General features: G+C 47.1%; 1 protein-coding gene across 1 annotated transcript in view; it reads right to left on the bottom strand.

Annotated features, from left to right (window-relative positions):
* Nucleotides 1-23,243, bottom strand: part of dnah2 (dynein, axonemal, heavy chain 2) — a gene marked incomplete at both ends in the record, with an annotated part of 509,699 nt that overhangs the window by 61,950 nt on the left and 424,506 nt on the right. The window contains 5 exon segments of the mRNA XM_084326360.1: nt 664-898; nt 4,985-5,169; nt 8,328-8,519; nt 12,549-12,742; nt 18,377-18,560. Coding sequence (XP_084182486.1) covers nt 664-898; nt 4,985-5,169; nt 8,328-8,519; nt 12,549-12,742; nt 18,377-18,560 — 990 coding nt within the window.

Raw genomic sequence — 23,243 nt, 5'->3', positions numbered from 1 at the left:
TACATTACAGTTTTCTTTAAAGCATTGGTTTTACTGTAGGTAAGGGCGACGTGATTGGATGAGACATTCCGTGAGTGCCCTACCTTACATAATTGGACATAATTGTTGTTTTTGGAGGACCAAGATAATAGCTTTCAACTTTTGTCTAGCCTCATGTATGAATTATGCAAAACACGCTGTACAAAGGCAATAACATGCCCAAGGTCACAGTGGTTTATTGGCACCGGGGTGCATCTACATGGAACTCTGCCTATACAGCCTCATCCCTCTAAGTGCTGCACACCGGGCCAAGAGCCACCATCACTCTTGTAGTACACTTGACCTATCACAGAACCCCACCTCAAAGTTAGTCTGAGGGAAGCAACAGCTGTGATTGGAGGATCAAGAAAAGAGGGCGGGGTATACGCAGCATTAGGTCTCTACATTAACCCTTTCACTGCCACACTACCAAATGGTTAACCCTCTCACTGCGACAGTACAGAAGGTTAACCATTTCACTGCCACAAGACAAAGGGTTAACCCTTTCACTACCACACTACAGAAGGTTAACCCTTTCACTACCACACTCCTCCCTCCTCCCCTCCCTCCCTCCCTCCCTCCCTCCACCCATCCCTCCCTCCCTCCCTCCCTCCCCCCCCCCCCCCCACCCCTCCCGTCCCCCACCTTGTCCTCTCGGCTGGGCCCGGCTCCGGAGGTGGTGGGCTGGGTGACCTGGGGCTGCAGGAAGAGCAGGGTGTCGAACAGGGTCCTGGTCTCGGCGATCTGACTGGCGATGTCGGCGTTGGGGTGCTGTCCAAACAGCTCCGGGTACTCTGTGGCCGGCAGCTGGCCCACATACTCGCTATAGGAGGACTGCGGGCCGTCGCAGGGGATGTAGTAGGTAGACAGGGGTGACAGCCTGGAAGACAGGGGTGGAGGGCAGGGAGAAGTGTCAGTGAGTTGTTTACTGTACAGTGGTACATAGGCACCGGTTCGAGCCCCGGTCAAGGCCGTTGTCGGAAAGTGTTGTTGTCCAGCAGGGGGTACTCTGTCCTCTGGACTAGTCAGTAACAATGCCCCTGTTACGGTGATAGGGACACCGTACAGCTGCGAGTGCCGTCCTTTGGATGAGACGTTAAACCGAGGTCCTGACTGAATTCGGGAATCCAGTACGCCTATCGTAAAGAGTAGGGGGTTCCCCCGAGGTTCCTGGCCAAATTCACAATCAAGTCAAGTCAAGTCAAGTCAAGAGTTTTATTTGTCACGGCATACAAGTAGACCTATACAATGAAATGCGGGTGGTTTTGCCCGCAACGATGTGCATAATACAATAGTAATATATAATAGAATCCAATAGAACGACATTGTGCAATAAAACAAGTAAACAGAGTAGGGCATATCGGTATATGTATATACATGAGTTATTTACAGAGCATGGTAGGACATGCTAGGTCCTGTGGTAGTGCAATACACTGTTAGCTACGGATGAGGCACTGGATCTTTATGTACATGCTACAATCTCAAGTTATACTATACTATTCTTAAAGTGACCTTTCCTTTTGTAAAGTGACCATAAGTGTGAGCGTGTGCAGCATGAGTGTGTGTCGGGTATCTGACATCAAGGCCACCTAATCATCCCGTCCCTGATATCAATCCCTGTCTCCTGAGCCGTTCAGCCCTTTGTTTATTTGTAGTGGTGGCCAGCAGGGCCTATGCACAACTTCCTTCAATCTGTTCGAATCTAATGTATTTATGTTCCCTCATATTGAATGTGTTGTTTTGGGTGGGTGGAGCACACATACAATGTTATATATGAGTTATTTCCGCCGCTGCCTGGCCGCTCCACACCAGTGTTGCTGGTTCTCAACAGCACAGCTAATTGATTACTGTGATTAAAGCTAATGTATTGCTCCGGTCCCCCTTGTGACATCACAACTAGCTTGTTGGGGCTCGTTAATCTGAAGACTTCAAACCCGGGCCAAATGGCGAGGAGCACCTCTGTAACCCCCCCCCCCCCCCCCCCCCCCGGCACCGAAATAACATTTCAGACTTTCAAATCCCATTTTTCATAGTACAGCATGTCCCCGTTAAGCAGCTTTACGAAACCCTTTAGTACGCTCCAGCTAGTCTCGCTGTGGTCAGTTCATACTATCCTTTAGTACGCTCCAGCTAGTCTCGCTGTGGTCAGTTCATACTATCCTTTAGTACGCTCCAGCTAGTCTCGCTGTGGTCAGTTCATACTATCCTTTAGTACGGCTCCAGCTAGTCTCACTGTGGTCAGTGCATACTATCCTTTAGTACGCTCCAGCTAGTCTCGCTGTGTTCATCCAGCTAGTCTCACTGTGGTCAACTATCCTTTAGTACGGCTCCAGCTATTCTCACTGTGGTCAACTATCCTTTAGTACGGCTCCAGCTAGTCTCACTGTGGTCAACTATCCTTTAGTACGGCTCCAGATATTCTCACTGTGGTCAACTATCCTTTAGTACGGCTCCAGCTAGTCTCACTGTGGTCAACTATCCTTTAGTATGGCTCCAGCTAGTCTCACTGTGGTCAGTTCATACTATCCTTAAGGACCTTATTAGTTCTGTAAACAGAACGCAGGAAATAAAAAAAAACCGGACAGAAAACAAAGAACGACATGACACAGCACTTGGGCTGTTTTCCCGGGCAAGAGCATTGGGGGGCCACTCAACCACCGGGGCCCTAATGTCTAATATAAGGGCCTCAAATCTGCAAAGAGCACTTAGGAAAGAACTGAGTGTGTGCAGGAGGGCCGGTGTGCAGTCTGCCGTTGATAAATAATAATACAAATAAAAAAGCAAGATCTAAGCATAGCTGTCAATGTTCATCAGTTCATCCGTATTTCCCAGGGAGTTTCTTCCCTATGGAGTGCAATACCGGAACTGTCCACTGGGTGGTGCTGACGGTCTATGGTTTCTGACGGGGAAGGTGTCACTGCACTGCGTTCACACACCGGCAACCGCTGTTATTTTTGCATGCAATTTTAGAGCAGAATGTATACTGTGTGCGTGTGCGTGTGTGTGTGTGTGTGTGTGTGTGTGTGTGTGTGTGTGTGTGTGTGTGTGTGTGTGTGTGTGTGTGTGTGTGTGTGTGTGCTGGTGCCGGAGAGGTGCTGGTCATAGAAGTAGGCTGTACCTTTGATCTGTACATGGACCAGGCCTTCCGGAACAAGTATATCAAATACCAACCACTGCTCAGTGTGATGGCTGACCTTGGGTATAGGTGTAGATATAGTGTACTTGTGTTCGGAAGTCTTGGCCATGTACACAAATGCACCATGACCGGTCTGAGAATTGCTGCAATGTCTAGAAGAAAAGCCAAACAAATTGCCAAATATTGCTCTGTCTCAGCTATTATTGGCAGCTTAGCCACGTGGAGAAGGAGGTGCTATGTGTCCCCTTAAGTGTTCAGTGCTGCTTGGCCCGATACATTTGATTCCCTGTTTATGTAATATAATGTGTGTGCTGTTGCATCATACAAACATGTCTATACTCAATTTAATACCTTTGCATATGACCGTAAGAGGGTATTCACGCCAGGTGTGGATGTGTAAGCAATAAGCATGTGCGTTTTTCTTATTTCAATCATTTGCGTACGTTGGATTTGTGTTCATGTATGATGATGAGTCACCTGAAGAGGGGCTGCTGGCGGTGTGTGTATGGGTGCGTAGGGCTGGGCGATATGGCCAAAACATTTATCACGATAACATTTTCATATCGCTCGATATATCAATAATTACCTCGATATATACATGAAATAATTATTTCTGTCAAGTCTAAAGGCTATTTTTGCTGCTGAATGAAAGCGGAAGAAACCAGAAGGTTAATTGTGGTTCAAAATATTCTTTATGGTCAGAACATGACAAACTAGGCCTACTTGCCAAACCACAAATCTGAGGTAGAACATGAACACGAACTGTATAACAATACAACTTTTATAACTGGCATTAACAATGAAAATAAATAAATAAAATCTAAATTCTGGTATTAATAATGAAAAAATTAATTAAATAAATTAAATCTCAAGTCTGATTAGCACACATAGCCTACTGTGTACAGACGGTTTCAAACTGTATTTTAAATTAGAAAGCCAACAAAATAAATGGACAAGAGAAAAATGTATCTCAATTTGGTCAGTATTGTCATTTGGACAAGCAAAGCCATTACTATAAGTTGCGGGCAAGAAAGTCTGTCCACAAATATGAGGTAGAACATGAACACGAACTGTATAACAATAAAACTTTCATAACTGGCATTAATAATGAAAAAAAAAATGAAAAATGATTGACCACGTTTCATATTTATATCGAGGGAAAATACATCGCGATAATTATCGTTATTGTTTTATCGCCCAGCCCTATGAGTGCGTCGTCACATGGAGGGGTCTCACCTGACGCAGGGCTGTGTGACGGTGTGTGTGTGTGAGTGCGTCACATGGAGGGGTCTCACCTGACGCAGGGCTGTGTGACGGTGTGTGTGTGTGAGTGCGTCACATGGAGGGGTCTCACCTGACGCAGGGCTGTGTGACGCGTGTGTGTGTGAGTGCGTCACATGGAGGGGTCTCACCTGACGCAGGGCTGTGTGACGGTGTGTGTGTGTGAGTGCGTCACATGGAGGGGTCTCACCTGACGCAGGGCTGTGTGACGCGTGTGTGTGTGAGTGCGTCACATGGAGGGGTCTCACCTGACGCAGGGCTGTGTGACGGTGTGTGTGTGTGAGTGCGCCGTCACATGGAGGGGTCTCACCTGACGCAGGGCTGTGTGACGGTGTGTGTGTGTGAGTGCGTCACATGGAGGGGTCTCACCTGAAGCAGGGCTGTGTGACGGTGTGTGTGTGTGAGTGCGCCGTCACATGGAGGGGTCTCACCTGACGCAGGGCTGTGTGACGGTGTGTGTGTGTGAGTGCGTCACATGGAGGGGTCTCACCTGACGCAGGGCTGTGTGACGGTGTGTGTGTGTGAGTGCGTCACATGGAGGGGTCTCACCTGAAGCAGGGCTGGCTGACGGCGGCGGGGCAGAAGTAGTCGTTGATGTAGGTGGAGAGCAGGCGGCGGTCCCAGTCGTCGGTGACGTGACCTCCGTAGTTCACCCCGGCGACCAGGTACTTGAGAGCGTCCCAGGGGATGTTCTCATACTCGTCCAGGTAGCGGCTCATCAGACTCTCGCTCACCTGCGGTACGAGAGACCGTCAGCGGCAAGACGAGCTGGGAGGTTAACCTTTAGGTTAGAGCTGGAGGTTAACCTTTAGGTTAGAGCTGGAGGTTAACCTTTAGGTTAGAGCTGGGAGGTTAACCTTTAGGTTAGAGCTGGGAGGTTAACCTTTAGGTTAGAGCTGGAGGTTAACCTTTAGGTTAGAGCTGGAGGTTAACCTTTAGGTTAGAGCTGGGAGGTTAACCTTTAGGTTAGAGCTGTAGGTTAACCTTTAGGTTAGAGCTGGAGGTTAACCTTTAGGTTAGAGCTGGGAGGTTAACCTTTAGGTTAGAGCTGGAGGTTAACCTTTAGGTTAGAGCTGGAGGTTAACCTTTAGGTTAGAGCTGGGAGGTTAACCTTTAGGTTAGAGCTGGAGGTTAACCTTTAGGTTAGAGCTGTAGGTTAACCTTTAGGTTAGAGCTGGAGGTTAACCTTTAGGTTAGAGCTGGGAGGTTAACCTTTAGGTTAGAGCTGGAGGTTAACCTTTAGGTTAGAGCTGGGAGGTTAACCTTTAGGTTAGAGCTGGGAGGTTAACCTTTAGGTTAGAGCTGGATGTTAACCTTTAGGTTAGAGCTGGAGGTTAACCTTTAGGTTAGAGCTGGAGGTTAACCTTTAGGTTAGAGCTGGAGGTTAACCTGTAGGTTAGAGCTGGAGGTTAACCTTTAGGTTAGAGCTGGCAGGTTAACCTTTAGGTTAGAGCTGGGAGGTTAACCTTTAGGTTAGAGCTGGAGGTTAACCTTTAGATTCGAGCTGGGAGGTTAACCTTTAGGTTAGAGCTGGGAGGTTAACCTTTAGGTTAGAGCTGGAGGTTAACCTTTAGGTTAGAGCTGGAGATTAACCTTTAGGTTAGAGCTGGGAGGTTAACCCTTAGGTTAGAGCTGGAGGTTAACCTTTAGGTTAGAGGTGGAGGTTAACCTTTAGGTTAGAGCTGGAGGTTAACCTTTAGGTTAGAGCTGGGAGGTTAACCTTTAGGTTAGAGGTGGAGGTTAACCTTTAGGTTAGAGCTGGAGGTTAACCTTTAGGTTAGAGCTGGGAGGTTAACCCTTAGGTTAGAGCTGGAGGTTAACCTTTAGGTTAGAGGTGGAGGTTAACCTTTAGGTTAGAGCTGGAGGTTAACCTTTAGGTTAGAGCTGGGAGGTTAACCTTTAGGTTTTAGGTTAGAGCTGGAGGTTAACCTTTAGGTTAGAGCTGGAGGTTAACCTTTAGGTTAGAGCTGGGAGGTTAACCTTTAGGTTAGAGCTGGGAGGTTAACCTTTAGGTTAGAGCTGGAGGTTAACCTTTAGGTTAGAGCTGGGAGGTTAACCTTTAGGTTAGAGGTGGAGGTTAACCTTTAGGTTAGAGCTGGGAGGTTAACCTTTAGGTTAGAGCTGGAGGTTAACCTTTAGGTTAGAGCTGGAGGTTAACCTTTAGGTTAGAGCTGGAGGTTAACCTTTAGGTTAGAGCTGGAGGTTAACCTTTAGGTTAGAGCTGGGAGGTTAACCTTTAGGTTAGAGCTGGAGGTTAACCTTTAGGTTAGAGCTGGAGGTTAACCTTTAGGTTAGAGCTGGAGGTTAACCTTTAGGTTAGAGCTGGAGGTTAACCTTTAGGTTAGAGCTGTAGGTTAACCTTTAGGTTTGAGCTGGAGGTTAACCTTTAGGTTAGAGCTGGGAGGTTAACCTTTAGGTTAGAGCTGGGAGGTTAACCTTTAGGTTAGAATTGTTCCTTGCAGAAGTATTCAAAAGACAATAGATCATTTTGAATTCAATAGTACCACAACATTTGAATTATAAGATAAAAACATGGAAATAGGGCGGCTGGAGTAGCATAGCGGACTAAGCGTCTGTCTACCACCACAGAGACAGTGGGATCGAATCCAGCTGTGGTCCCTCCGGCTCGGTCGACCGTCCATACTAACACAATTGGCAGTGTCAGCGGGTGGGAAGCCGGCGAGGGTGGGTCCTGGTCGTTGTAAAACAGCGACTCCTACAGTTCGGTCGGGGCGCCTGCACAGCAAGGGAAGGATCTGGGAGAGGTAGTGTGATTTTTCCACATGTTACACTCCCCCAGTGAGAGTCCACGCTGCCAGTTGAAAAGAAGTGGGGATTGGCTACACATGTGTCGGAGGAAGCATGTGATAGTCTCCGCCCTCCCAGACCGACGGTTAGGGGTAGAGTGCGCAATGACCAGGTAGGGGATTGGGAATTGGCATAACGACTAACATTGGGATGGGAGAAAAATGGAAAAAAGAGGGGGAAAAAGATAAAGTAAAAGAAATTCAAAAAAAAAAACATGGAAATAAAATAATGTTATATCATTGTAATTTCTAATGGAAAACTAGATACCATCAAATACCTTTATACTGCCAAAACCAAGACAAGTATTGAAATGTGATATCTTGGTTAGCCCTAGTTTTAACAGCACTTTAGCAACCTGTGTGATTGATCTGAGTAGTTTTACAAACCTTTTCTCTGAGGGCGCATATTTTCAAGGCATTTCTTTCTCATGACCTAACACAGATTTTACAGGCAAGGTACAGTCCAGGTTGACTGGTTTCCAAGGCAACTCACTATTCCTTTATTGACTATGTTTGTTACATTATAGGGACTAAAGAAGAACAGCTACGGGTAGAATTTCCTCCAGAATAATTTTAGAATAATCCCCTACTTTGATTTTGGCGTGACCCAGCACCGGGTCCCAACCCAGACTTTGAATCACAGTGATTTGGCGCCTGAACTACGGGCAGGACGGAGAAAGAGCGCTGGTAGACCGTATGATATTAGCAATTCGCACACTGTCGAGTCCAACATTATGGCTTCATGTCAAACCTGTCTCTGTCCATTAGTCAAATCGGCCTTCAGTCTGACGAGGCAGAACATTTCTTTCTTCCTGCCCAGAGGACGATCTCAGGACACGGCTCGTCTTTTAGAGCAGTCAACGGACTCACGGATCATCAAACCGAGATAATAGAAGAGTTTTATCCTCATGTTCAACGTTGTCATCCTCGCCAGCACCAGAACCCTATAACCCCCCCCCCCCCCCCCCCCCACGGGGTAGACAGAGCATCCATTCTCATTTAGCTCTCAATAGGTTGGATAGTACAACCCTGTCATGGCAAAAACAAACAAAAAAAAAGATAAGAGAACACTATGAGTCACAGACCTGGAAGTCGGAGTCGTTGAAGCCGTAGTGGATGTTCCAGCCCAGCTGCAGGAATTTCCTCCTCTCCAGGAGCACGCTGTGGAAGAAGCAGAGCGAGAAGAGCAGCTTCCTGTAGAGGGCGGGGCGCGAGCAGCGCCCGAACTGAGACTCCGTCACCAGCTGGTACAGACGCTTCATGTTGGCCTTCACACCCTGACAACAGAAAGGGGACAAGGTGCGACGGTCGCTCCTGTTAGATAATCGTGTTTACAGCCTCCTCGTTGATCGTTATCACCTTCCGTGAAGTCTCTGTGTTGTGTTTATTTTGTTGTTGTTGAGGCAATCGTTCGTGGAATTCTGTCCTCCCACGCACTGGCTGTAACACTGTTTCACCCCGTTAATGCATCCGGACAAAAGGGTACTGGAGTCGTTGTCTTATATCAGAAAGGAGGTTGTTTATTTTGCATAGACCAAAGTTCTCGTACAGCATGAAACAAATTCAAAGTCTTTAGAGGGGTAAGAAACTAGATTCATAGATTCTATCTCTCTCTCTCTACCCGCTCGGTGGTTCTGCGGCCTGTCTGTTAGCCGAGGCCTGTCTGTTAGCCGCTAGCTATCTCCCTACCTCGTGGTCTCTCTCCCCCTCCCCATCAGGAGGAGGAGGAGGAGGCCTGGTGTCGGTCCGTCTCGCTCGTTGTCCGAAACTCTGCCTCGCTAGAGCGACCTACAATACCAATGTCTACCGACAGCTTAAAGTCTCTCTCTCTCTCTGTGTGTGTGTGTGTGTGTGTGTGTGTGTGTGTGTGTGTGTGTGTGTGTGTGTGTGTGTGTGTGTGTGTGTGTGTGTGTGTGTGTGTGTGTATGTGTGTGTGTGTGTGTGTTTCAAGTTTCAAGTTTCAAGTTTCTTTAATAGTTGTCATACAGAAGTACAGAATACTTTCATACAAAATGCTTCTTACTGTTACGCTCCAGAGACTGTGCTAGACAAGATAGTATCAAATAACATAGTATAGCATGTAATTTAGAAGAAGAAAATGAGGTCACAGTGTTCGGTATAGACATATGTACAATGTTCTGAGTTACCATATAATATACAATACTATGCAGTGTACTAATGTACAGTACTATATAGTGCAAAGCAGAAATGGGATGAGGTACAATGTGTGTGTGTGTGTGTGTGTGTGTGTGGGTGTGTGTGTGTCAACGTACAGTATGACATACAGTGTGTGTGTGTACAGTATGTGTGTGTGTATTTCTGCAATATTTCTATGTCCATATTTATGTCTTTCTTACATTGTATCTCACTGTGTGTGTCTCTCTCTCTCTCTCTCTCTCTCTCTCTCTCTCTCGCGCGCGATGTTTCTCTTGAATCTAACTCTGTCTCGCTACTAAGCGACAGCAGCCGCTCGTCACCTCTGACCTAAAGAGACGCTGCTACGACACTCCCGGCTATCTCGTAACTCAATGTTGTTGTTCTACTAAGCCAAGGCTCGCTTCTGTGGCTGACCTTAATTTTGTTCAGTGTTCAATACAGATGTTATTACATTTGGAGATTATAATCTATTAAAATAAACATTTATTTTGAAAATATGTGGTACTTTGGGAATGGGAAATGGACTGCACATATATAGCGCTTTCCTACCTGCACCAAGAGCTTTATAATTGCCTCTCCTTCACCAATTCACACATGCACTCACAGAGCAATGGCAGCCAGACTCATTGGGAGCCATTTGGGGTTCAGTGTCTTGCCCAAGGACACTTCGGCATGTGAACAGAAGGAGCTGGGATTCAAACCACTGACCAAACCATTGACCATATGATCATTAGTTGACCTGCTCTACCTCTGAGCCAGTATTTTATGGTACATTGAGGTATACTTTGGGGAACTTTGAGGTTCTTTGGGGTATTTCGTGATACTTTGTGGTATTTTGGGGTACTTTGGGGTATTTTCTGGTACTTTGTGGTGATTAGTAGGACCCAGAAAGGCAGGTGATGAGGGTGGAGTGGGTGGCGGCAGTGATGGTCTTGGTGGAAAGGTAGAGCTGTGTGTCATCAGCCTAGCAGTGGCATCGGAGGCCATATTTGCCTTGGCTGCCAAGCTCCTGTCTCGTCACCCTGGCAACCGCTCTTGCCCATATCTCTCACAGGCCCTGCTTCTACAGAGACATGTCTCAGTGTGGCATCAGTCTAATACTGATGTAGCCACTTTGCCTTAATTAAAATGGGTTTTCTAGGGATGTCCGATATTATCGACCTACCGATATTATTGGCCGATATCGGCATTAAAATGTGATATCGGAAAATATCGGTATCGGTTTTCAATTTCTTTATTTCTTTTTTTTTATTTTCTTTTTTTACATTTCTATAACCTTTATTTACCCAGGCAAGCAAGTAAGAACAAATTCTGATTTTATTTATTGTCAAAAGTATGCATAATGTTGTGTTAATTCCACAACAAGAGATATGTAATGTTAATTACCTGAAATAATTCCATTTTGGGGGGGGGGGGGACCCTGCATATATCGGTATCGGTGATATCGGTATCGGAAATTAAGAGTTGGACAATATCGGTATATCGGTATCGGTAAAAAAGCCAATATCGAGCATCCCTAGGTTATAACCAAAATGAAAACCAGTGACATCCTTCACTCCTGTAGTGGCCTTCTTAGACACACTGGCCAAGTATCGGCCCGTGACCCTTGACCTTGGCTGTGACTGCATGAACTGTGATATTTGACAGCCTCTGGCAGATATTGCCATCCGTGGCCGTCGTTTCAAATGGCAAATGGCTGCATTTATATAGCAGCTTTTATCCAAAGCGCTTTACAAGTTGTTCCTCACATTTCACACATTCACACAGCGACGGCGGAGGCATCGGGAGCAATTAGGGGTTAAGTGTCTTGCTCAAGGACACTTCCGACGCACTGCCCGTCGGAAGTGGGAATCGAACTGGGAACCTCTGGATTACCAGACGACTTCTCTACCTCCTGAGCCACTGTCTCCCCCAGTGGGGGGTGTTAAGACTCAGTTCTAGACTCTGCTGTAATAGGCAGAATAGTGTGGCGTAATATATCTGTTTGTGTCCATATAGATGTACTTGAGGGCACATTGAAACTGTAACATTTCTATTGTATCGAATATGCGATTTGATTTGCAGATTTAAATAAAGCTTTTAAAGGTAGAGGCTGTAAACTGGCTCAGCTGACAGAGGCTGAGGTGTGGCCAGCAATAAAAAACCCTCACCTACCTCACACGCTAACCAAAACAAAACATCTTACCAAGAGGGGCACTTTTATTATTGCACTGTTTGACAACGTTACAGTGTAGAGAAATATAACCGGATTAATGAATATACCGTAATTTTCGCACTATAAGCCGCACCTGAATATAAGCCGCAGCAGCTAAATTGAATGATGTGTACATAAATATAAGCCGCACTGGACTATAAACCGCAGGTGTTTTAATGTTTAATTACCATATGTAAGGGTTCGTGTACAGAGGGGATTGTCGGGAAAGAGATGGCTGTTTGAGGAAGCTCCCATTTATTAACTTGCAGCAGCTGTGTGCCTGTGAGAGAAGAGCGAGTGAGAGTTAAAGGTGGTGGACTGTAACCTGTCAAATCCATAGATTTAGGAGGTCCCCTAGTGGCCGTTAGCTGTAGAAATCCATAGATTAGCCGCACCGTTATATCAGCCGCAGGTTCGAAAAATGGGGGGGGAAAGGCGCGGCTTATAGTCCGAAAATTACGGTACTTGGTTAAACACAGGTTTATTATACCCAAACAGGTACAAGTAGATCAAGAGTTATAAGTGGAGGACTCAATGGAGACATTAGCCTGATGTGTCCCCAGGGAGCTCGCAGAATCCAGTGAGACGTAGGTCTCTATAGTGGAGAGAGAAAGGGATTCTGGGTAGGATGGCCCATGTATTGGATTGGAGGGGGGCCAGGAGGGGGGGAGGGTGAGTTAGAAAGGGGGGGGGGGGGTATGGTATCAGGTGAGAGACAAAAGGTGAATGGGAGGGGGGTCGGAACATGACTGGGAGATTGTTTGAGGGAGGGACGGGATAATTGTTCCACAACAGTTTATACCTGTGTGCGTGTGTGTGTGTGTGTGTGTGTGTGTGTGTGTGTGTGTGTGTGTGTGTGTGTGTGTGTGTGTGTGTGTGTGTGTGTGTGTGTGTGTGTGTGTGTGTGTGTGTGTGCGTGCGTGTGTGCGTGCGTGTGCCTGCGTTGTGTATTCACCGTGGGCGGCTCGGTGGTCATCTTGATGCCGGCCTGCAGGATGGCGATGGGGAAGTCAGGGTTGGGCGAGGAGCTCAGCCAAAGTCTGAAGTCCGGGTGACACTCCTCCTCCAGCTGCAGCTGCTCCACCAGCTTGTCCAGCTGGGGCATCCAGGACAGAGACAGGTGGCAGTTGGCCAGGAACACCCAGTGGCCTGCGGGGGAGGGGAGGGCGTCACACCTGCTGCACACGTTCCGTCGTAAAGCACTTTGAGAGTAACCGCTTTGTAAATCAGACGCAATTAACCCTTTCACTGCCACACGACAGCCGGTTAACCCTTTCACTGTGACAATATCCGCAGAGCTAATGATGCTAACAATGGAGCATCGCCGTCGGTCGTGTGCTAGTAAAGGGCTAACTTTCTGTCGTGTGGCAGTGAAAGGGTTAATACTTTTTTTTAACCTTTTCACTACCACACGACAGAAGGTTAACCCTTTACTACCACACGACAGAAAGTTATTAACCATTTACTATCACACTGTACAGACGGTTGAGCTATAGATTGTGGATGAATACGCACAGAAAGGTACACCGTGCAAATGTTCATGCTTTATTTGTTTTTCAAACGAGACGATTTAGAAATGGGCAATGGGGAAATACGTTGCAATTTTGCGACGTGGACCGGCCGGAAACAGCAATGACGAAACCACTACACCTCCCTATTAAGGACGGTGGGGCCCTAAGCATAGAACCTGATGTGTCCGGTGGGCAGGACGGCCCTGGGGCCCTAAGCATAGAACCTGATGTGTCCGGTGGGCAGGACGGCCCTGGGGCCCCAAGCATATAACCTGATGTGTCCGGTGGGCAGGACGGCCCTGGGGCCAAAACGTTAGCTATAGAACCTGATGTGTCCGGTGGGCAGGACGGCCCTGGGGCCCTAGCTATAGAACCTGATGTGTCCGGTGGGCAGGACGGCCCTGGGGCCCTAGCTATAGAACCTGATGTGTCCGGTGGGCAGGACGGCCCTGGGGCCCTAGCTATAGAACCTGATGTGTCCGGTGGGCAGGACGGCCCTGGGGCCCTAGCTATAGAACCTGATGTGTCCGGTGGGCAGGACGGCCCTGGGGCCCTAGCTATAGAACCTGATGTGTCCGGTGGGCAGGACGGCCCTGGGGCCCTAAGCATATAACCTGATGTGTCCGGTGGGCAGGACGGCCCTGGGGCACCTGATGTGTCCGGTGGGCAGGACGACCCTGGGGCACCTGATGTGTCCGGTGGGCAGGACGACCCTGGGGCACCTGATGTGTCCGGTGGGCAGGACGACCCTGGGGCACCTGATGTGTCCGGTGGGCAGGACGACCCTGGGGCACCTGATGTGTCCGGTGGGCAGGACGACCCTGGGGCACCTGATGTGTCCGGTGGGCAGGACGGCCCTGGGGCACCTGATGTGTCCGGTGGGCAGGACGGCCCTGGGGCCAAAACGTTAGCTAAGTGCGCTGTGCAGGATCTTCTGTTTCAGTTCAATCAATTCACAATTTAAACCAGAACACGCTGTCCACTCGCTGATTATAAAACGCTTCAATCTCATTTACTTGCTAATAGGTTGGATAATACAACCTTTTCATGCCAAAGGATTTTCGGTATTTGAATTAAAAAAATGCTTTCATTGATCGAATTCTTTTAGATGACATGTCTCAGAGGGAAGAAGTCAAACTCATTAACTCTGGAAGCAGGTCGAATTGTACAACAATGTTTACAATTTTGGAAATAAAGAGATTAGGTGCATAATAAATTAGCTTTCTTTTTCTGAGAAGTTTTAGTAAAAACGTTTATAGGCTGTTCCGACTCTGAGACTGATGCTACAGTATAACCTGAGGACAGGGAGCAATAGTGAGCGGCACGGTGGTGTAGTGGTTAACACTGTCGCCTCACAGCAAGAAGGTCCAGGGTTCGATTCCCGCTTGGGGACCAGGTTTCCATGATGCCAGGTACCCAGGTGGGGTATCTCCCAGGCCTTTCTGTGTGGAGTTTGCATGTTCTCCCCGTGCTCGCAAGGGTTTCCCCCCCGATAAGATAAACCCAATGGAAAAACATGCACAACAACAGATCGCTAACACTGTGGTGTCCTTGACGAAGACGGACAGGAGCACTTGGATTGGTCCCCGGGGCACGGCTCACGTTGACGCCCTATCTGCTCCCGGCTGCCCATGGGGGGAAGGACGACGGGATGGGTCAAGCGCAGAGACTCAATCGCATCGGCGACTGAGGAAAGACAATGCATGTGTGTGTGTGTGTATCCCGGTGTGTGTGTGCCGCTCCAATTGCATGTCCAGTTCGTTGCATGCCGAATAAAGACCCCCCTAAAGAGGTCCTGCATTATACTCTACACACAGTGATGCTACCGTATAACCTGAGGACAGGGAGCAATACTCTACACACAGTGATGCTACAGTATAACCTGAGGACAGGGAGCAATACTCTACACACAGTGATGCTACAGTATAACCTGAGGACAGGGAGCAATACTCTACACACAGTGATGCTACAGTATAACCTGAGGACAGGGAGCAATACTCTACACACAGTGATGCTACAGTATAACCTGAGGACAGGGAGCAATACTCTACACACAGTGATGCTACAGCAGTGTTGTGCTAGTTACTGAAAAATAGTAACTCAGTTACTTTACTAGTTACTTCATTTCAAAGTAACTTCGTTACTGTACTAGTTACTTACACCCAAAAGTAATGAGTTACTGTGAAAAGTAACTATTTAGTTATTTAAAAAAAAATAAAAAAAATAAATTGCTCAAGTCCCATGCCCCATATACTCAAAATCGGTTGATCAACTTGACAGTTTCCATTCACATCACCGAACTCTGCTAAGCAATGTGGTCTAGAGCGTTTCATTATATATTCCCTCCCCGCTGTATGTATATTTCTCTCCCACCCACCCACCCCCTCCTAATGTACAGTCCCCTCCCCATCATATGTATATACTCTGTCAGGATCTAGGGGTAACAGTACTGTATATTTGAATACCGCTTATGTCACAAATGTATCAGTACTAAATACCTATATGTCCCTATGCCATAAATGTCATGTATGTTGTGTATGTCATAAATGTCTATATGAATTGAAAATGGGGGACCCTGATGGAAACAAGACAAACGTCTTTCTCAGGTCTGCATCCCCTTAACAATTGTATGTATTGAGCCGTACTGTATTGTACCCATTCTGCAATCTGTTAAATAAAGTTTTCATTCATTCATTCATTCATTCATCCATTCATTAATTCATTCATAACCATCTTGCAGCGTTGTTATCAAAGCATTGCAACGTTAGAATAGTTAGGATATCAATTGTGCATGAAAGGACTATATTTATATTGTTTGATTAGTATTATGAGATTCCCTGGCAGATTTCGTACAGTCCAAATCCGTTGATCTTGAGTTTCAGTGAACACATTGCACTCACCGTCACCAGTCTGCGGTGGTCGAGATGTAACGTTAGTCCAGTTGACTCCAGCAGCCCTTCAAACATGTTCTTTATCTCGTTTCCATGTTGTATATTAATTATCTCTAAAGTAGTTGCTAAATGGTTTGTTAGTTCGTTATTATTACTGCGTTCTTATTATGTAGATTCATAGCGAGCGTCCTCTTGTTGTTTACTGTAGAGAGCGCCTATTTCTTTCAGAACGTCAGTGGCCAATCAGAAGTGCGAAAACAGAATGAGGCTACGGAAAGAAATAATAATAATAATAATACTTCGTTTTATATAGCGCCTTTCAGTCTACAGTAAACAAAACAAACGCAGGCGAAATAAGGACGCTCGCTATGAATCTACATAAAAAGAACGCAGTAACGAACTAACAAACCATTCAGTAACGTAAGTAGCGTTACTGAATTTCAAAAGTAATGCGTTAGAGTACTAGTTGCGGCAAAAAGTAACTTCGTTTCTGTAACGCGTTACTTTGTAACGCGTTAGTCCCAACACTGTGCTACAGTATAACCTGAGGACAGGGAGCAATACTCTACACACAGTGATGCTACAGTATAACCTGAGGACAGGGATCAATACTCTACACACAGTGATGCTACAGTATAACCTGAGGACAATACTCTACACACAGCTATGGGGAAACAATCAACCAGATAATGGAAACAAATGTGGGATTTTGAGTTCAGAAGCACAGGATCCTGCTCTTGTAGGCCAACTGCATTTTACACAAAAGTGCAGTGCCTTATGTATGTGTCAGCTAAGAGGGTGGTTCTGCCTATAGCACTCATTCCAAGCAGACCAATCATTGGCCTGTTGGGGGTGTGATGGACAGTTTCTACAGTGTGTTCAATAGTCTGCTGTAATGGCAGCAGTGTCACCACTGTCCCTTTAACACGATCACGTCTTAGGCCTTCTCATATCACTGCTATGCCGATGACACTCAACTCTTCTCCTCTCCTCTCCTCCCTCACAAGTCTCTGGGCGGATATCTTGGCTTGCCTGTCCAACATTTCCGCCTGGAGGACGACCAATCACCTTAGCCCTTTTCGGACAATTGGACAATGCTGCAATAGCAGCTGGTAAAAGTTTGGTGATTTATGGAATGACCGTTGTTATGTGTCCAAAGCCCGAAATAAAAAAGAACTGAACTGAACTGAACTGAACTGAACTGAACTGAACTGAACTGAACTGAACTGAACTGAACTGAACTGAACTGAACTGAACTGAACTGAACTGAACTGAACCTAAGCAAAATGGAGCTACTTCATCTGCCGGCCAAATACTCCCCACTGACCAACTAAAAACACGCCTCTCAATATCTGATAGTAAAGAAAATAACTTCTTACTGCACCTTACTACTACTTATCATGCTAATATTATGCCACTGACCCTTAGCTGCCAGAGATGTACCCCTATTGCTGACTTGTTGTTCACAATTAATATAAGCTAAATTACTAAATGTAAATGTAAAAATGTGATTGATAGCTTTGTAATGCTGACAGTTTTAATAATAAACTGGCACTATCGTTAGCCTGTTACCAGTCATCTACAAGTACCGGTGTTTATTTCCACACTGGAAGTAAACCGAGGGCTAGACACTAAAAATCGACTCATCCACGCAAACAAATTGTCTGATATAATGGCGACATTTCCCTGCATTACAGAGCAGGTGACTGAGCAGGTGACAAGCCATTGAGACTGACTTCAGGCTTCCATAATAAATCACTGCAAATCTTGCAGATGAGCGTGAAAGAGAAAGGAGAAAAAGCGTGGATTGAAGAAAAAGTAATAGAGAAAGATTCATCTGAATACAATCAAATCAATCAAATATTCATCAAGCGTTTCAACGCATTCTATTGAGCAAAAGTGACATTTCAGACTCAGAGGGAGACAAAAAACAATCATTCTATTATTGCACTAAACCCCGAACGACCCCTAAATATTTGTATTATATATTATTTACACTGTTTATTTTTCCTCATATTTTCTTATTTGTTTTTATTGCCTACATTTATGTATTTTTTTTTATTACCCTGCCCATATCTGTGCCCCACCTCCCCCATGCTGCTATGCCAATTTCCCCCCCAAGGGGATCAATAAAGGAATATCTTATATGATTCAGTCCAGAATTCCGTGACGGTCCATATCAGGGGACTTCAACAGCAGGGAGGGAGAGGGTAATCCTTAAGTAATAGTAATTAGTAATTGAATAGTAATTATCAAGACATTATGTCATTGTGCTATACTTAAATGAAATAATAGAATAGAATATAATAGAATAAGAATAGAATAATAGAAAACATGACTGCAGGGGGGACCCAGAGAAACCAGTGTGACAGACAGCCCACCATGTTTGACTCCCTCGTGGATCAGGCGCGTGGCGCTGGGGGCCTGGCCCTGGCCCAGGGAGAGGCAGTGGAAGCGCTGGCTCATGCCGGAGGCCTCGGCCAGCTGCATCAGGGCCCCCGTGGGGTCCATGCCGGGGGAGAGCACGAAGATCAGAGGAGTCCTGGGGGTGGAGTCCTCCAGGACCTGGGGGAGGAAGAGGCCGGCCAGATGAGGTGAGGGGGAGGAAGGAGAGAAACGTCGGAGGCAGAACCCTTATATATAAAAATGACATCATGGAGACATTTCCGATGCACTTCCTTCCCACGCCTAACTGCGTGTCATTGACATGCTTTCACGTGTGTGAATTTCATTGTATCATTATGGGACATTTTGCTCTCACATATTATCACATATTCCCTTGTGTGAAGATATTGTGATTAGGGCTGTCAGTTTATCACGTTAATTAGATTAATGAATTACACAGCAAATTAGCGCATTATGAATAAAATATATATTTTTTTATAATTCTTTTTTTTTATCTCATTCATTCCATAAGAACATAGAATACACATTTATATGTTCTTGGTATCTGATTCTAGGGACATCTATGGATCTCAGGGAATGTATTCCCAGTGTCAGAAATACTGTGTCTGTTACTAGGCTTGAGTTTTTATATATTATTTTCATCTTTGACTGTGTATAAAACACCATGCTAAAATTGACCAGACCTGAAAAATCTAAGCAAATTAATAAAGGGAAGATGATTAAACAGAAGGTTTGTAGATATACAGTACTGAATTCTGCCCTCCGGACACATGCAATTTGAAATATGATTATAGAATATAGAATATCAGGCCTAAAATGGTTATAAGATTAAAATGCGATTAATGAGATAAATTAATTACAAATCCTGTAATTAATTAGATAAATTTTTTTAATCGCCTGACAGCACTAATTGTGATCACATGTTGTGAGGGCTGCGGGTGTTTGGGTCACTAGCAAATAATAGGGACTCTGTATGTTATTCATATAACGAATAGCCACTAAACTGCTAAGCAAACATAAGGAGAAGAGGGAAAATAAATAACAAAAAACAACCTGTATAGGTGGAAGTCTCAAAATGAGTAGATAGGAAAATAAATCAAGTCCAAAAAACAGGACAACACTCAATAAAGAGGTATTACAGAAAAAAAAAATAAGCCACAAAGGCACCTCCTAATAAATACGTTTGTGTGCAGTAGTGGACCAATGAAGGAAACACAATAAAACTGTCATGAAAAGAAACACTACAATAAAAAACTTAGCTTCTAGAAAACAAAGTGTAAAATAAAGGCAGTAGCCTAAAACAAGAATAGCTACAACGAACAGGGCAGAGATCAGCACTACACGTATTTTTGTATTTATAATATATTTTTTAAAGATTTTTTCTTTTTGCATTTTATTGTTTTATTTCGGACAGGCTCGGCAGAGAGGAAGGATGGGAGAAGATGAGGGGGGTTAGACGTGCAGCGAAGGTCTCCGGGTCTGGGAGTCGAACCCGGGACACCTAAATTCTTATCCCAACACATGTTTGCTTCCGCGTTCGCGTTTTGCGCTCTGATTGGCCACAGACGTTTCCGGTCGCACCAATCGTGTGGCGGCAAGTTCTTTCGCCGGTTAAGCTTAGGCACTCTTTCGAAGTTGGTTAAGGTTAGAGTTTGGATCGTAGGCGTTAGGTAGTTTGCTGCTGGTCGAGGCGGAAATGGGCGCGTCACGCGATTGGGCGCACATGTCACATGACCAGAAACGTCAGTGGCCAATCAGATCGCACCAGAAACGGCAGTGGCCAATCATATTCACAAAACGCGAACGCGGAAGCAAACATGCGTTGGGTTAAGATGAATAGAGGCACCCGGGACGGCTGCGTTGCACTGCAGCGCAGTTACGCGGTGCGCCACCCTGGCTCCTCAGCACGACACTTTAAATATAATATAAGAAAGCCTGACCGGAAGGATAGCCAACACAAAAGGAATGAGAAAGCAGCTAACCCTGCGTGATTCAAACTCAAATCGACTCAGCTACCATAGGCACAGCTGCACTGAATCAGGTGCAATCAAGCCCACATTTATCACAGGAATACGAAACAAAGCAAAAATCCATGACACATGTGACAACGTGACAAGTGGAATCGTGTAAATCACGTGCAAGGCGTTCCAAAAACACATTGTAAAAACACACGTCATAACACATTTTCACATGCAACATTCATCCTGTGCTGCATAACAAAAGAGTAAATATGACGTTTGATGCTGTTCCGGGCAAAATTACCACAGAATAAAATGTACTCAAACAAATGATGCATTTGTTTGACCAAACCATAGCCGGAATCTGTTTAATCTGAAGTAGATGCTTGGAACTTGGCTTTAACTCGACAACATGGCGACACCACTGTGCTGCGGATTTGCCTCCGACCCCAGCAGCCATTTTAGTCATCAGAGTCAATCAAAAGGGGGCTTATTGTGGAGTGTGTGTGGGTGTAAGGGCTCAGACTGACAGGGAGAGAGAGAGAGAGAGAGAGAGACAGAGAGAGAGAGAGATAGAGAGAGAGAGAGAGAGAGAGAGAGAGAGAGAGAGAGAGAGAGAGAGAGAGAGAGAGAGAGAGAGAGAGAGAGAGAGAGAGAGAGAGAGAGAGAGAGCACTCAACACTTTGATGAACATTGTTACTCAGCTGATAGAGTTGTGCCCTTCCTGATGACTTGTCGTACAGAACTTGTAAGTCGCTTTGGATAAAATGACTAAATGTAAATGTAAATGTGTGAGAGAGAGGGTGAGATAGAAAGAAATATAGCGGGAGATATAGTGGGTGAGAGATAACTAGAGGGAGAGATATATATAGAATGTATGGGTGAGAAAGAGAGAAATAGAGGGATAGATAGATAGATAGATAGATAGATAGATAGATAGATAGATAGATAGATAGATAGATAGATAGATAGATAGATAGATATAGTGTGGGTGAGATGGAGAGAAATGAGAGGAGGGAGGAGAAGAGGAGAGGAGGCAGGGAGGAGAAGAGGGAAGGAGGAGAGGAGGGAGGGAGGAGAGGAGGCAGGGAGGAGAGGAGGCAGGGAGGAGAGGAGGCAGGGAGGAGAGGAGGGAGGAGAGGAGGCAGGGAGGAGAAGAGGGAAGGAGGAGAGGAGGGAGGGAGGAGAGGAGGCAGGGAGGAGAAGAGGGAAGGAGGAGAGGAGGGAGGGAGGAGAGGAGGGAGGAGAGGAGGCAGGGAGGAGAAGAGGGAAGGAGGAGAGGAGGGAGGGAGGAGAGGAGGCAGGGAGGAGAAGAGGGAAGGAGGAGGGGAGGCAGGGAGGAGAGGAGGGAGGAGAGGAGGCAGGGAGGAGAGGAGGGAAGGAGGAGAGGAGGGAGGAGAGGAGGGAGGGAGGATAGGAGGGAGGAGAGGAGGCAGGGATGAGAGGAGGCAGGGAGGAGAAGAGGGAAGGAGGAGAGGAGGGAGGGAGGAGAGGAGGCAGGGAGGAGAAGAGGGAAGGAGGAGAGGAGGGAGGGGAGGGAGAGGAGGGAGGAGAGGAGGCAGGAGGAGAAGAGGGAAGGAGGAGGGGAGCAGTGATGAGAAGATGGAGGGAGTAGAAGAGGGAAGGAGGAGAGGAGGCAGGGAAGAGAGGATGCAGGGAGGAGAAGAGGGAAGGAGGAGAGGAGGGAGGAGGAGAGGAGGGATGGAGGAGAGGAGGCAGTGATGAGAGGAGGGAGGGAGGAGAGGAGGCAGTGATGAGAGGAGGAGGGAGGAGAAGAGGGAAGGAGGAGAGGAGGCAGGGATGAGAGGAGGCAGGGAGGAGAAGAGGGAAGGAGGAGAGGAGGGAGGGAGGAGAGGAGGCAGGGAGGAGAAGAGGGATGAGAGGAGGCAGGGATGAGAGGAGGGATGGATGAGAGGAGGCAGTGATGAGAGGAGGAGGGAGGAGAAGAGGGAAGGAGGAGAGGAGGGAGGGAGGAGAGGGGAGGAGAGGAGGCAGGGAGGAGAGGAGGCAGTGGTGAGAGGAGGGAGGGAGGAGAGGAGGAAGGAAGAGAAGAGGGAGGGAGGAGAAGAGGGAAGGAGGAGAGGAGGCAGGAGGAGAGGAGGCAGGGAGGAGAGGAGGCAGTGATGAGAGGAGGGAGGGAGGAGAAGAGGGAAGGAGGAGAGGAGGCAGGGAGGAGAGGAGGCAGGGAGGAGAAGAGGGTAGGAGGAGAGGAGGGAGGGAGGAGAGGAGGCAGGGAAGAGAGGAGGGAGGAGAGGAGGCAGGGATGAGAGGAGGGAGGAGAGGAGGCAGGGAGGAGAAGAGGAAGGAGGAGAGGAGGGAGGGAGGGAGGAGAGGAGGCAGGGAGGAGAAGAGGGAAGGAGGAGGGAGGCAGGGAGGAGAGGAGGGAGGAGAGGAGGGAAGGAGGAGAGGAGGGAGGGAGGAGAGGAGGAGGAGAGGAGGCAGGGAAGAGAGGAGGGAGGAGAGGAGGCAGGGAGGAGAGGAGGGAGGGAGGAGAGGAGGGAAGGAGGAGAGGAGGGAGGAGAGGAGGGAGGAGAGGAGGCAGGAAGAGAGGAGGGAGGATAGGAGGCAGGGAGGAGAGGAGGGAGGGAGGAGAAGAGGGAAGGAGGAGAGGAGGGAGGGAGGAGAGGCAGGGAGGAGAAGAGGGAAGGAGGAGAGGAGGGAGGGAGGAGAGGAGGGAGCAGAGGAGGCAGGGAGGAGAGGAGGGAGGAGAGGAGGGAGGGAGGAGAAGAGGGAAGGAGGAGAGGAGGGAGGAGAGGAGAGGAGGGAGGAGAGGAGGCAGTGATGAGAGGAGGGAGGAGAGGAGGCAAGGAGAAGAAGAGGGAAGGAGGAGAGGAGGGAGGAGAGGAGGCAGGGAGGAGAGGAGAGGAGGCAGTAATGAGAGGAG

Source organism: Notolepis coatsorum, assembly GCF_963971535.1.
Source record: "Notolepis coatsorum genome assembly, chromosome: 1".
NCBI classification, from domain to species: Eukaryota; Metazoa; Chordata; class Actinopteri; order Aulopiformes; family Paralepididae; genus Notolepis; species Notolepis coatsorum.
Note: the sequence above shows the minus strand (reverse complement) of the source record. Positions and strands in the feature narration are given on the sequence as shown.